At 39.8% G+C, this 14,187-nt stretch overlaps 2 protein-coding genes across 6 annotated transcripts in view; one reads left to right on the top strand and one right to left on the bottom strand.

Moving 5' to 3' along the window:
* APBA2 (amyloid beta precursor protein binding family A member 2) overlaps nt 1-10,062 on the top strand; it is an 85,637-nt gene extending 75,575 nt beyond the window's left edge. For 3 of the 4 annotated variants that reach the window (XM_041469239.1, XM_041469242.1, XM_041469240.1), the window contains 4 exons: nt 231-443; nt 1,245-1,364; nt 6,548-6,688; nt 8,164-9,417. In XM_041469239.1, coding sequence (XP_041325173.1) covers nt 231-443; nt 1,245-1,364; nt 6,548-6,688; nt 8,164-8,235 — 546 coding nt within the window. In that variant the 3' untranslated portion in view covers nt 8,236-9,417. Of the gene's footprint in view, nt 1-230; nt 444-1,244; nt 1,365-6,547; nt 6,689-8,163; nt 9,418-9,734 lie in introns of those variants that run through there. The other variant, XR_005955294.1, reaches the window with a different exon arrangement.
* Nucleotides 10,063-10,465: 403 nt separating this feature from the next.
* Nucleotides 10,466-14,187, bottom strand: part of FAM189A1 (family with sequence similarity 189 member A1) — an 86,461-nt gene continuing 82,739 nt past the window's right edge. The window contains exons 10-12 of one of the 2 annotated variants that reach the window (XM_041469068.1): nt 12,501-12,575; nt 11,492-11,820; nt 10,466-11,092 (exon numbers count right to left, since the gene is read on the bottom strand). In XM_041469068.1, the coding sequence (XP_041325002.1) occupies nt 10,919-11,092; nt 11,492-11,820; nt 12,501-12,575 (578 nt within the window). In that variant the 3' untranslated portion in view covers nt 10,466-10,918. The remainder of the gene's footprint in view (nt 11,093-11,491; nt 11,821-12,500; nt 12,576-14,187) is intronic. The other variant, XM_041469070.1, reaches the window with a different exon arrangement.

Below are 14,187 nucleotides of genomic sequence, written 5' to 3'. Positions count from 1 at the left end.
TAAGTGCTTTGCTTATTAATCTTCTATGACCTTCTACAAACAAGTGGAGGATGCCCCTGAAAACAAAGAGCTGTGTGTTCCACAGTTAACATGAAGTCATGCTACTACCTAATGGCAAAGAATAAAATTTGGTTTGTGATTTGTAGATGTTATTTGGGAACAAGTGAGATACTCATGCTCAAAGTCAGACAAATCAAAGCAAAAAAAATGTTTTTCCTTTTTAATTGCAGCTCCAGCTAGAAAAACAGAAAGGAGAAATTCTTGGGGTGGTGATTGTGGAATCTGGATGGGGATCCATTCTACCCACCGTTATCCTGGCCAACATGATGAATGGAGGCCCTGCAGCACGTTCAGGAAAACTGAGCATTGGAGACCAAATTATGTCCATTAATGGTACCAGTTTAGTTGGTCTACCTCTTGCAACATGCCAAGGGATCATAAAGGTACCCCAAACTTACAACTCTATGCTGTAGATCATAGGCCAACAGAGATGCAATCTTCTGACAAGTGATCCTGTAGATTTTCAGCAGACACAATTTTTCATATCACTGCAAAAAAAACCCAGTAATCTCTCATTAACAAAAAGCAGAATTAGAGATTCAGGAGTGATAATGCACAGGAGTGATAATGAAATTTAGGGCTGGAGAACATGACTGCAGTTTTGTTACTGGGCTATAACAAATGAGGCCAGGTCTGTAAAACTTACCTAAATTAAGTTACTCAGCTGTCTCAAAGTTTTAAGCTTCCTCACAGCCTCCAGCATAAAATCTGAAGATTAGAATCTCCTGTGCATTTTTAGGTTCCATGCAGATAAAATGGATGGAGGCTGGTAGATTGCAGGACAGTCAAGTGAGCAGATGAACAATCTGCAGACATGATGGAATCCCAGAATGCATTATCTTTAGTCATGGGGACTAAATCCAATGTCTCTGCAGATTTACCAAGAGCAGCAGAAGCAGGACATTAATTAAGATGCTGGGAAGAGCAAGCAGTAGGCAGTTTTGGTTTTTATTGGAAGATTTGTTTAAATTTCTGTAGTACTTACAGGCAAAATTTTAATGTTTTGTTGAGCCAAATATCTTGGAAAATAAATAAGATAAATGTATCTCTAAGTTAATCAATTTCTGTTAACTCTCACTGGTCTTTCTCAGATCAGCTGCTAAATGCTCTTGCAGTAAGGAAATCACAGATGAGGGCACAGTAAGATTCATTTCAGAAATACTGACTTTTGGAATATCTTACAGGGACTCAAGAATCAGACACAAGTCAAACTGAACATTGTCAGCTGCCCTCCTGTTACTACTGTCCTCATAAAACGGCCAGACTTAAAATACCAGCTGGGCTTCAGTGTACAGAATGGAATTGTAAGTTTCTGCGTTCTTTGATTGTTTTGGGGTTTTTCCCTTTACTTTTTTGCCTTTTCTTTTTCAAAAAACGTATGGAAGTACTGAAAGAATCTTGCATGACCTCACTTTTTCTACTGTTTACTAAAACCTTACAGTCTCTGAGTAATATAATGCAAATGGATGACACTGGGAGAAATTCTTGAGGGATTTTCCTACATAATAAAACAAGATTTATAGCCCAGATTATTTGGTGCAATAGCCTGATAATGTAAAACTGTCATTAGTGCCAGAGTTGTAAGGAAGCGTTATGCTGAAAAAGGTTTTTACAATTACAGCACTTCAATCTTAGATCTGATTCTGTTTCTCTTTTTAAAATTTCATTACACACTCACTAAGACTTTTAATTTTTCTTCTGCTGTGCATAATTTACGTAGATCACATGGTAGTAGGCATGGGAATGTAAGTGTGACCTCCTATTATTAAAACTAAACTCTTATAAAAGGTAACCTCTCATTACAAAGTAATTGTATAAGTTGTGGCCCAGGTACCCTTCCTCTGTGTGCTGCAGCTGCCCTGTAACAGCAGCAGCAAAGAGGAGAACAAATGTGGCAGTGAACACTTACCCCAGGCAGCTCAGGGTCCTCCTCTCTCAGTTCTTCCTTCCCAAGCTGTTCCCTGACACCTTTCCAAAGCAAACTCCTCACACACCTAACCCAGGTAGTCACTGGCCCTTCTGGGGGCTGACACTAGCATTAGAGACTGGCTGTAGTGCAGGACCATCATCATTTCCTCTTCCTCCAGTCTAGGAAAAAAAAATAATCAGGCTGCTCACACAAAAAACCACATCACAAAGGCTGTGGGCTCTGTCCCCTGTCCTGTGAAATGCTTTGATTGAAGTTGCCAGATCTCTGTTTGCACCCTTTGGGAGCTGGAAGAGAGCAGGTGACTGTAAGATGTGGCTCATGAGCCTTCCTGCACTTCAGCCAACAGATGGCTCTGGAGTGGGTTTGCAGCTCTCCTGGCCATCTCTCAGTTCCTGCTCCACCAAGTTTAAAACGTTCCTGCCTGAGATTACATATAGAGGACACTGCAGCATGCCCTGGTCCAGCAGGATGCACTCTAAAGAGGTTCCTTCCCCAGGATCTGGTTTCACCTGATCTCACAGAGGGTGCCCTCTTTGAGGCACTGATCTCATTCCTAATTTCTCGCCTTTGTAAATTTTGTATGTTGCTCTGGTGCTGTGACCAAACGAGGGAATACATTTAAGGACCTGTAAGCATCACTGTAGTGTGATTATCAAGTTTTCAGGAGTGCATTCACAGCATTGGTGGGGGTGGATCGGGGCTGGGGAAATGAATCACGCCGAGGTGGGTTAGGAACATCCCATGCCCTTACATGGACAGGGAGTCTGTGACAATCTATTCATCTTGTCCCTGCTAATTATCTCCTACATGATTGGAGCCTCAGTTTAGTAAATTCTGCAGGCTCTGCTTGTTTTCTGTCACAGTGCGCTCCCTCCATCTACTGGCCATTTGTCACCACACTGGCAGATCATCATTCCTTCCAGTTAAATGAGCAACATTCAAATGTATTGACATCAAATGTAAAGTTCACCAAATGCAGCAAAAAAAATCCTTTTCATATAGGAAAAAAAAATCCTTGCAGTGCATTTCATTTATGAAAAGTCTGTTTGAATATGAAAGCCAGTGAACAAAGAGATGAGAGTAATATCTTTTGTTAGGCTGCTATGGAGACAAACCTCTGGGCCTGTAAAATCCTTTCCTCTGAAAAACTCTTTCAACATTTGTAAATATGACTGCAAAATATATCTCTCTGGTAGTTTGAAACCGTACTCTTTAAAAGTACTTTTGTAATTGCCAGCAATTGTTACAAATTATGACCGGATCCAGAAGTAATGTTGTTATTCTTTGTTGGCTCAGCATTAGCACAGCAAAGAAATAAATGGCTTGTCAGAACAGATATAATTAAATGTCTCTTTCTGGTAGGCCATTACCTCATTATCCATGCAGCTGGAACTTATTTCTGTGCCTCCTCTGATAGCAGCTTTGCAGTGTTTCCCTTTCAGCCTGCCTATCTCATCTGTGCAGGATGCACAGCCATTGTAGTGGGAATAGCCCACAAACACACAGAACAGCTTCAGGCCAGAAGCCCCATCTGAGCTGGCTTTGCCTGCACAGGGTGTCAGGCAGATGCAGCCACTGCACTGCTGCAGCTGAAAAAAGGATGTTGTGCACACACACTATGAGTGTTGTGTGATGGGGAGGTGAGCATTAGGTGACCTGTCAGCCACCTTCTGAAAGTCCTTATGCTACAGTTCTTTTAAAATGACGTTATTTAAATACAAGTGATCCTTATGTATCACATTATTGTCTTCTAGATTTGATCCTTGTATATCACTTTTTTTTTCTTGATTGTGAAAAAAATCTATTACCAGATATTCTCACTGCTGATAAAACACCACTTCTCAGTCTAGATCTCAGTTTCTCTGAAAACTCTATCTACCCTATCACTAGCCTAGCACAAGCTGTCTAAAAATACAGTGAAACTTTACAGAACATGTTATTCTTTCTTCCCTGACTTTGTTTACTGTCATTTAAACTTGTAAAATTTACAGGGTTTCAACAGTGTAATATAAAAGTGAGATGAGGAGAAATTTCATTTTAATAGGTTATGATTGAGGCATTTACACAGAATAGTTTGTCTGGTGCTATTTTGTCCTAATGCTTTGCTACTCTATGGACAGTTGCAATAAAACTGATTGTGAAGCTACTGAAGTTTCACATCTGATGTGCTGCAGCTTGTCCAAGGCACTGCAAACCTGTCACAGCTGAGTGGATTCAACCAGTGTAGTTTACACCTTTTTTTTTTCTTCTTCCCCTTCAGTTTGCAGAGTCAAGAGAATATAGACACTTGCTTACAAGAAGCAGATGTGTCTTGCTTTATCTGATATTATACCTGTTGCCATGTTCAACAAATACAACAGGTTAAAGAGTCCTGGCTGAATAAAATCATATTTACTTAGAGATACTGCTCAGTTTAAACTCGCCAGCTTCAGCTGTCATAGCTCTCCTGGCTGGAGACAAAACTCTTAAGGCTGTCTTGAGTCAGCCCTTGCAAATACAGGAGTCACTAAATGTGTGCTGTAAATGCAGAATATGTTTTTTCTCTGTGTGTTCTGTCTCTGGCTTAGCAGAGTCTGGGAGCCTGGGCAGAGCCACTCAGCCTCTGTGTCTGCTTCTCTTTCTACCTCATTAAAACACTTAACGCTGACAAAAGGAAGCTGCCTGCCTCCCCTGGAGAGGGATTCCTGAATGAAGAGACCACTTTCTATGTCTGGGGCTGTTAGAGAGAAAAAAACTTGCTGATGGTATTAAAAGTGCTAAAAGTGCTTTGAGAGCCAGGCAGTGAAAGGGGCTCTGGATAGATATGCAAGCCATTATCTTTTCCTTTATGCCGGTGGGGTGAGGGATCACATTTCCGTTTGCTCCAAAAGCTTTTATTTCAGCTGTACTGTCTCTCTATTTTCCTTTACACCACGAAAAATATATTTACAGGGCTTCTTTTGGTACATCATGCTGCTTTTTGTTCTTCCTGATTACTGCTCCCCAACAACAAGGAGCAAACATTCTAACAGTGAGTTGAATTGAGAAGCTTTCTGTAAAAGAGATCTGTGTAATAGAGCTTATCTTGTGAGCTGTGTGATTAGAAGGTAGACTACCTGCAAAAAAATACATTGTTTGTGACTGAAATTCAAGACACAATTCTGTGTCTGATAGTGCTTCTTTGCATTGAAGCCCACCAGAAATACTTTAAGGACTACAGGAGGTAACACTCAGCCACTGGAGAGAGCATGGTGGAAGATAAATCTCACTGCAGGAGGAACGTGTTGGGTTTTTGGTTTTGGTTGGGTTTTTTTTTTTTTTTCTGAAGGCTGAGAAAGGCCTTTTATAAGCAAAGAATAACACTATATTCTCACTCCTCACATCAAACAGTCTGAACTTCAAGTGAGAAGGGATTTCTTTTTTTATAGCATTGTTATTTGTGGAGAGGAGTTTAAAGGAAGCTGCTAGTGCCATACAGGAAAAGATTCCAGTCAACCATAAACAATGTTCTACCTTCAACACATTCCAGACTGGCCTTCTCCCCACATACTGTGCTTCTAAATTAGATAACAAACTCACTGGGGCACAAGCCCATCTTACCATACTTGTATTCAGCTCTGAACACATGACCAGATCGCAGCAAATAATGATTCTTGGCATATCATTCTAACCATTGACAGTAACTGCAGCAACAGGCAATGCAGATGCTCCAGCACTCATTTCTTTTCCTCCAAGAATTGGTTTTTCTCAGTAAACAAAAGGTAAATCCCAATGCTGCTAAAGTCTGCTTAGTTCCAGAGATTCGAGCTGTACATTATCTGCCTTGTGTGATTCATGGATTTAGTAATTTGAAATAATTTGCCAGCAATTTCTATCTAATGCACAGCAGTCCAGTCTGCCAGGGTGGATCCCCTTGCAGCATAGATACTGTTGCTAAGGAGGAAACATTCTCAACCCCACACTGGATTGAGATTTCTCTTGCTGCCTGACTCTATGCAACCTCAGAATACTTTAGGTAGCAATGTCTGCTGGGACTGTGTCTGCTGAATGTAATTCTTCTTGTAGAATTATTACCCAGTTGTAGGGGTCATAACATTCAGAACTTGTGCCTAGTTCTTTACTGGAACCTCAGCTGCCAGATAAAGAATGGCCTAACTTGCCTCCTTCATCCTGAGCTCCCTGTGGCCAGCAGTGAACAGTGAACAGTGCAGAGGGAAGCTGTGTCCCTGGCGAGCAGAGCTCCCTCCTCTCCTGCAGGGGCACAGGAAGTTGTGTCCCAGCAGTGCATAAATCCCTCGTCCCTGTCTCCACTTTTGTGTGGCTACAACATGTACCACTGTGAAAGGTATTTTTATGTTCCCAGTCAGAGACTGAAAATGAAAATAGGCAGAAATCTCAGAAAAAAAACTCCCTCTAACAAACCACTAAAATAACATTTAAAAACTCATTGATTAATACTTTCAACAAGCATCTTCTGGAATCCTGACAGTGTCACCACTCATTATTATGCATTAAATCCCAGTGAGTGCTGCATTATGATATTTCTAAACCTCAGTAACCATTGCTTTCTCTTGGCAGATTTGCAGCTTGATGCGAGGTGGAATAGCAGAGAGGGGAGGGGTGAGAGTGGGACACCGGATTATCGAGATCAACGGGCAGAGCGTCGTGGCCACGGCTCATGAGAAGATAGTACAAGCATTGTCCAACTCAGTGGGAGAGGTAAGGGAACAAAGTCTTTATCAAGGCAGTAGAATAGTTGAAAAAATGTATGTTTCAGTTGAAAAGGGTGTCAACACAGCATTAAAGTCACCAATTCAGTAAATGGAGCTTGGCTCTAATAAGAAACAAGAGACTTTTTTTTTTTTAACAACTAATGATGCACATTCACTACATTTTTCTATTCATTTTTAAGAGTTCCTGGCATAATTCTATACCTTCAACCTACTGTCTGAATTAAATCAAATGATTAAAGGAAGAAATCACTCAGGGATGTTGGCTGTGAAGATGTCTCTTGGCTTATCACTACAGCATCTGCCATAGAAATGAATTACTATGTCTGAGAGATGCAAACTGATATACATTTTAATAATTTCATTTCCAACTTACCTTGGAAATAAGTTAACACCTCTCTACAGTACTTCTAGAGAGATCAGCACTGAATAAGCAAGACTGTCCAGTTTTTCAAAATCCCTCCTGAGTTTAATGGTAGTCTAAATACAGAACCCTGGCCAGATCTCCCACTAGTTCCTCTGACAAAAATTAGAGACAGCTGGTTTCCTTCTGGAAAATGATACCTGACAAACCATAACAGAGTATGTGCACTTTGTCAGGAGCAAAGCTCCTGATTCCAACAGCCCCTCCATGGTCCTTCTTTGCTGTGTAACTTCTCACCTTACATAGCAATACAGCATGAAACTTTTCTTCTTTACAGCGTGAAGAGAAGATACCAAGGCAGCTGGTGAGGGTCTGTATTATCAGTTAGTAAAGTTTCCCTTCCTTCCTCTTGTGTTGTCCAATAAGTACTTAGAGCTGTAAGTCCAGTTCTGGTGGAGACCCGATTACCTGAGCCTTGGACTCTGCTAGTCTGTGAAATCCCTCTGGCACTGGGGACTGGAGTCCCAGGACTCCTTGAGGAAGGAATTGAAGTACATTAGCCATAGGAAAAACTGTTCCACCAAACTCTTGATTGGCATTTAAACATCAGGTGGCAAAGTCCAAGTTTTGTGTTCAGAGGATCATAGTGTAATTCAGTGAAAATATGAAATGACATTCCCACAGAGAGGAAGATAGAATACAAATCTAAGTTCCATTAATACCAGAACAGCAGAAGGAATTTTCAGAGAGGTTTGTGCTACTTCTTATTTAAGGTCTGTAAATTTTACTGTAATTGGAGTAGGGTGTATCAACAAAAAGTGTTTAGGTGGTTTCTAAAACTATATGATGTCACATCATATAATTGTCATTAATAAATAATTAAAAAACAAAACTAAACTAAACAAAAAACCCCGAACCATCATGAAAAAAAAGCAAAGACAGCAAACCAGCATCCTAAAACCAGAGAACTTGGAACTAGAAACTCTATGAAAAAATCTATAGAAGCCAGGACAAAAAATGCACTTTGACCACAGGGAGAGACAGATGGGACCCTCCAGATTATTTTAAACTCTATTAATGTCTGTGTAATCAATTGACAGATTCACATGAAGACTATGCCAGCTGCCATGTTCAGGCTCCTAACAGGTCAAGAGACCCCCCTGTACATCTAACATCTTCCATCCAAGCTGAAGCTGTCATAACTGAAGAGAATTTTGTATTTTGTATGAATGAAAGGCTTGGAAGCTGACCTGAGGACTCCAGAACAAGGAACAGACAGGTGTCTCTGCCTTTTCTCTCCTTCCTTTCTATTTCTTTGACAAAAAGTGTTGAGAAGGATGGTCAAGGACAATAATCACTGACAAAAATCTTTGTAAACATTTAAGTATTTTGAACATCTTCTAAACTCTTTTCTCATAGAACTTAAAACATATTTATTTGTAACCTTTATGTGGAGTGATGTATGTCTGTCTTGTTTGATAACACAGTGAATGTGAATATTTGATGAATGAGACTGCAGGAAATGGCAAAGAGAAGCAATTAGAGAAAGTTCTGGCTGCCTCAAGTTAAAAAAAAATCCCAGTCCCATAAAGTGGTCCAATACTGATGACTTTGCATAATTTTAAAACTGGTGCTGAATCTATGGTATTTCAGTGGAAAGGAATGTGTGCAGTTCAAACTTTTAGATTCTACTGTAAAGAAAACCACTGTAGTACTTGGTATTGTTATGACAAGTGTAACCTGTTTGGCAAGGTGTGAACATAAACATGTAACAAGTGTTTCATATGCTAAATAAAGAATAATTGCCACAAGATTAAAATCAAAATATTTATTTAGATACATATTTATTTTTAATGCTTGTGATTTTTATGATTTAACAGAGTTGTTTCATGGATAACTTATTGCACAGGTTGTGTAATGTATGTGTTGGGCTGGGGTTTTTTTTCCTTTAATTTTTGCATATTACCTTTTTGTTCATAATAGCTCAAAATGGGAAAGCCATGCTTACCTGTTTCTGTCTTTTATAAAGCATTCTTATTCCTAAGGCAATGTGTTCTGAATGTAAATTGTTTTGACAAATAACCTAGCACCATCAGCAGTATTAGAATGTGTGTAGATAAAAAACCTAGTAGTAAAGTTGTATTCCTTATGAGATAAATGTTAATTGGTGTAACTTTGTCTATTTTTTTTCTTTTGGCCAAGGCCTTGAAGAAAATACACTGTGACTTAAGAAGCCTTACCATGCAGTAACTAAAGAGCTTTAGATGACTGTACTTCAAGGAGTAGTGTGTTGCATGCAACTGACCTTAGGAAAGAATTAACCTATCACTAATAAATCTGAAATAAGAAAGGAAGCTTGCTTATTTTGTTTGTTGTGTAACTTTACATAGTAAAAAATTCCAAGTAGATTATTTAATTCTTCATCTAAGTGCAGTTGCAAAGGTCACAGATTTCTTTTTTTAAAGGAAATATTCTCTTGAATTAGGAATTTGTGTATCATTATGATCTTGAGAGTAGAAGCTTTCAATTAGCATACCTTGTTGCCACTGGATGTCACTGTAACTTCACATCAATACAGAAGCATGCTATAATTAAAATACATTAAAATGGATGAATCTGTAAAACTTAAACTACCCATCTTCAGCTACATTCCTTTGTGACCTTTTCACAGGATGTCTGCCCAGCTCAGAGAGACACAAATGAAACCAGTATATGATTAAACCTCAAATGGAAACTAAGGCTACTGACAAGCACTGCTGCAAAAAAAAAATAAAATCCCGAAACATCAACCTGTGGTAGGTTCTTTATGAGAACCTTCTCTTTAAGGCCTTTCCAATTTCCTCTGAAAGAGCCAGGATGAAGCTTGCACTGGAAGATGTTGCTGGCAGACCTGTGTTTATGCTGGTAATGAAATCAGTGTCAATATTTACTTTTTGATTTTTTTTAAAGATCAATGTTAAATAAACCATAAACACAGCAGAACCACAATAACACGTTTTAGTAATAAAATTGTCAAAACTATGAATTGCAGTAACAATTCTTTTTGAAAATATTCAAGGCTCTGCTAGATAAAAATTTCTCTAACTTCCTATCAGTTGTTGTTGGTAAAAAGTTTGTGAAAGATGCTTTTTGGAAATGCAGAATTTCAGTCTTCTTCCCTAATGCATCTTTTGGTCACACGCTGCAGAGGATCAAACATCAGTTCTTAGTCACTCACTCTACTGCAGGACTGAACTGCTGAACATTCAGAAGAGAGCAGGAATGAACCACACTGCAGCAAGTACTGCAGTTTAAAAGGGCAGCCCTGGGAGGGGGGAGCAGTTTTAATTGGACAGATCAGTTAGTCTGGAATGAAAGACACTGGAAAAATTGATTAGAAGCAGCACTGTATGTGTGTATAAATCACCTTTATGGCTGTATCCAAATCAGTTGCTGAAAAGGCAAAGTCCAGAAATAGTTTTTTATTAAAACACTGACGATAGTTAAAACACTTTGAGGTACATTAAATAAATACAACTTTTAAGTTGTACAGCCAGTCTCTGGTGGGTTTCCAATGGTTTTCAAGAAATGCTGAGCAGCGTCAGTAGCATTTCTGTAAGTACAGTGGAATGAATGCATTTCTGGTTGGGAAAACATTTGTTATGACTTCACTAACAAATCAATTAAAAGTTTGCAAAAATCAAGGCTGAAATTTACATTCAGAAAACCAGCTGTTCTCATCCTGCTGTGGGGGGAAAAAAGTGGAATTCCAAAGGAAGACACTTTTTCCTTTTAAAGTCATCCACTAGTTGCACTTGTGCCAGTCCTGGTTTCTTCCACACCTCTCTCTGCTGCCGTGACATACCTGCGGCCCGGTCAGAGGATGGTTTCCCGGCAGACTCCGATCAGGCTGTGCGGCCGCTCCCGCCGGCCGGCGCGGCTGAGCGGGGCCCGGCGCGGGGAGCTCAGCGCGCCGCAGCTCCGCAGGTGCAGATCCTCCTGCGGCCGCTTCCTGCAGCCGCCCGCGCCCCGCCGCGAGCTCGTCATGACCTGCGGGAAAGGGCAGCAGCGCAGGAGGGAAGAACGGGGAAAACGGGGTAAGAGAAGTTCTCTTTTAAAAGGTTCAGTCCGTGAATAATATTTCATTTAAGCGGTCTAACACTGAAACTCTTCCAAGGGGGTTCGGCCCTCCAGAATCCCTCCTGCTTCTGTCCTTGCAGCTGGTCAGGGCTCAGGACTGGGCACCTGGAGAGCACAGCCAAGCTTTCTGTCTGAACTGCAGTGTAAAATGTAGTGCTGCCCAATAAATACAAATTATTTCTTACTAATGCCATGTCACTATAAAAGAGCTTCTGTTAGAATTGTCTGAAGAACTTAAACTGTAAAAACATTTAAACAAGGTATTTGTCTATGGAAACTGGACACATCTTTAGAACATCAGTGGCCTACCTGGTCTATGATATTGGCACTGAAGATGGCTTCTTCCATGTGTCTCTCATCAGATTTAATGACTGACCGTATGCTGTTCACTACGTGACGCACTTCTGGAGGGAGATTACAGTTTGAATGTTCCAAAAATTTTGCCACTAAAATTTTTGTGTCTTTATAGGCCTTAAGGTCCACTAAGGAGTGTGGCCGCTCTTTTGAGACTGTGTGAAAAGCCTTTGGCTTTAGGTGCAGATCAATTTTCCTTGTATCCCTCTGTTTTCCAGTTGGTAGAAAACTGCTCAAAGAATGCTGGCAAGCAGAGGCAGCCATATGAGAACCAGAGACAGGAACTAAAAAAGGGGGGGAAGAATATCTTTAAAGTAATAGTTTAAAAAAAGAAAAAGAGAAAAGAAAAAAAAGGCGAAACAAATATTGTCACAAAGTTTCTACTTTGTCATAAAATGTCTGTTTTGTTTGAAGAGTAGCAAAAACATGCAGTCAAGTAAATGCTACAAAATGGGTAACTTTAACCAGGAGTAACTAGGAGTAATCAGGAGTAAGATCTTCCCATGGCCAAGGAGAACTGCCTTGAGAATGAGTGGGTGGGTAATTAAAGTACTTCACAAACCAGACATTTTTGTTACCTCCACCTTCAAGGACTTCAGTTGACATTAATGGTAAGGAAACCCACCAGCTACTCTGTGTTACATGTAACCTGTAGAGTTTTGGCCCAGCCCCTCGCCCCAACTTTAAAGTTATATCTATTTCTAGGCCTCAGAAATTATATGCAAGAGAGATTAGTGAGAAACACAGAGAAAGCAAAAATGCTGATCTAAACCAGAGGACCTAATTCACAGCATTTATTTTCATTCAAGGCAGGTTCCATCAGCATTGTACACCATACATGTATGCTGTTAACTGGCTTTTCTGCCCCAGAATTTTTAAGGCTCATTTCTCTCTCAGAAGCTTTTCATTATTTTTAAAAGAAAATAAGGAAAACCATCTTCTGCTTTAGAAAACCAATTCTCACCTGTTTCTCCTGTAGCTGGAGATAATCCTGCATCTTGGCACTGCCTGCACACGGAAGTCCAGGCACAATTATCACCTTCAACCAAAGGCAGACAGAAAGAGCAAAGTCAACCCCTGCTGTCCTCTGCCCAAAGCAAGGAAAAATACACTGGAACCTTTTATTATCTCCTTTACAGAATGAAACTACTCAGAAGAAATACTGCTTTCAAGATGTCCATTCATAAAGAGAAGCTACTACAGCCAGAAATGCCTTATGAGTTGTTACACAAACAGGAAGACAGAGCTCATGCTTTATGGTTTCCTCTGTAATCCTAAATATTTCAGACCTAAGTGCTGAAACTATGGCAAGCTCCCTATAGAGGCAGACCTCAGACATTTTCTGTATCTCCTGGATGGACAGAGTTCATACTGGAAAATGGGAAAACCAAGAAAGATTAATCCCTCTAATTTCTACAAAGCCAGAATTTTTATTCAATATTTCTCCTCCTTTTTAAAATATATTGTCATTCTTTTCAGTACAAATGTAATACACCATTGTTTAAATTAATGGGTAGGTGACAGGGTGGGACCTGATGAACCAATCAATAACAAGAGGTAATGAAGCAGCTACAAACAGCTTTGGATGCCATCTCATGACAGTTTCTGGGATTCCAGCACGAGGATCAATGATGATGAGATCAGACTGTGCAGTAACTACCACTTGCAGTCTTTTTCATTTGTGACAAGATGGAATAAACCCTCACATTTAGTTGTTAATCTGTTTCCAAGACTGAAAATGGTTTTGAACTTCTAGGTAGCTTAGGAGAGGTTTTCTTCCATATCTCCAGGGACAGTTTATAATGAAAAGCTGGCATAATTCTCTCTGGTAGAGTGAATAATTAAATAAAGGAAACAAATGTTAAGATGCTAAAAACATAGCAAATCTGTAAGAGATTAAGAAAGACAGCTTCTATTCTGTCTTTAATTTGTTCTATTATGCTTCAGTACTGTAGCACATGAATCATGGCATGGTTATTAAGAGGAGACACTTCAGAGGTTCTGTCTTCCCATCCATTACTAAACAGTTTAATGTACTTGCAGCAAGTCAAAACTACACCACTGGACATGACCCTGAATTATCTGGAACACAAACACTACAATAATCACTCAGGCACTTAACTGATACAGCCACATAGTCTATCATAGCTGATTACAAATGAATTTTAGTGTAATAAACATCTGTGCCAGGAGTTGATTTTGTCTGCCTTTGCCATGACAAACTTTACAGGGAAAAGGCAGAAAAAATGTGCAAACTATTAACTTCTAAGTAATTTTTTTTTTTAGGAGGGAACCATGTCTGACAGTGGTACATGAACACACCATTTTTATGTTTTTCAGGGAGTACACAGTGAGTACAAAGGCACCTATTAAACTAAACCTTCATTTATAATTTCTCCACTAGGAATGACAGATATTAAAAAAACCCCCAAGTTTACTTAAAAAGGTTTAATGGGAGAATTATTTGACTATACCATACAGACCCCATCAGGTCAAGATGTGCCTGAAGCAAATGGATTGTGTTTTATTGGCCTAAAAGACTGGTTTCATTAGATCTCATTGCTGTGGTGTCACTGTCCTGTTGCACATATGCACCATCCCCACGTCAAATAATTTGTGTTCCAAACTATGGGCAGTGCATTCACAGTGCA

This window comes from Pyrgilauda ruficollis, unplaced genomic scaffold (assembly GCF_017590135.1).
Source record: "Pyrgilauda ruficollis isolate IOZ18807 unplaced genomic scaffold, ASM1759013v1 scaffold23, whole genome shotgun sequence".
In the NCBI taxonomy this organism is placed as follows: Eukaryota; Metazoa; Chordata; class Aves; order Passeriformes; family Passeridae; genus Pyrgilauda; species Pyrgilauda ruficollis.
Note: the sequence above shows the minus strand (reverse complement) of the source record. Positions and strands in the feature narration are given on the sequence as shown.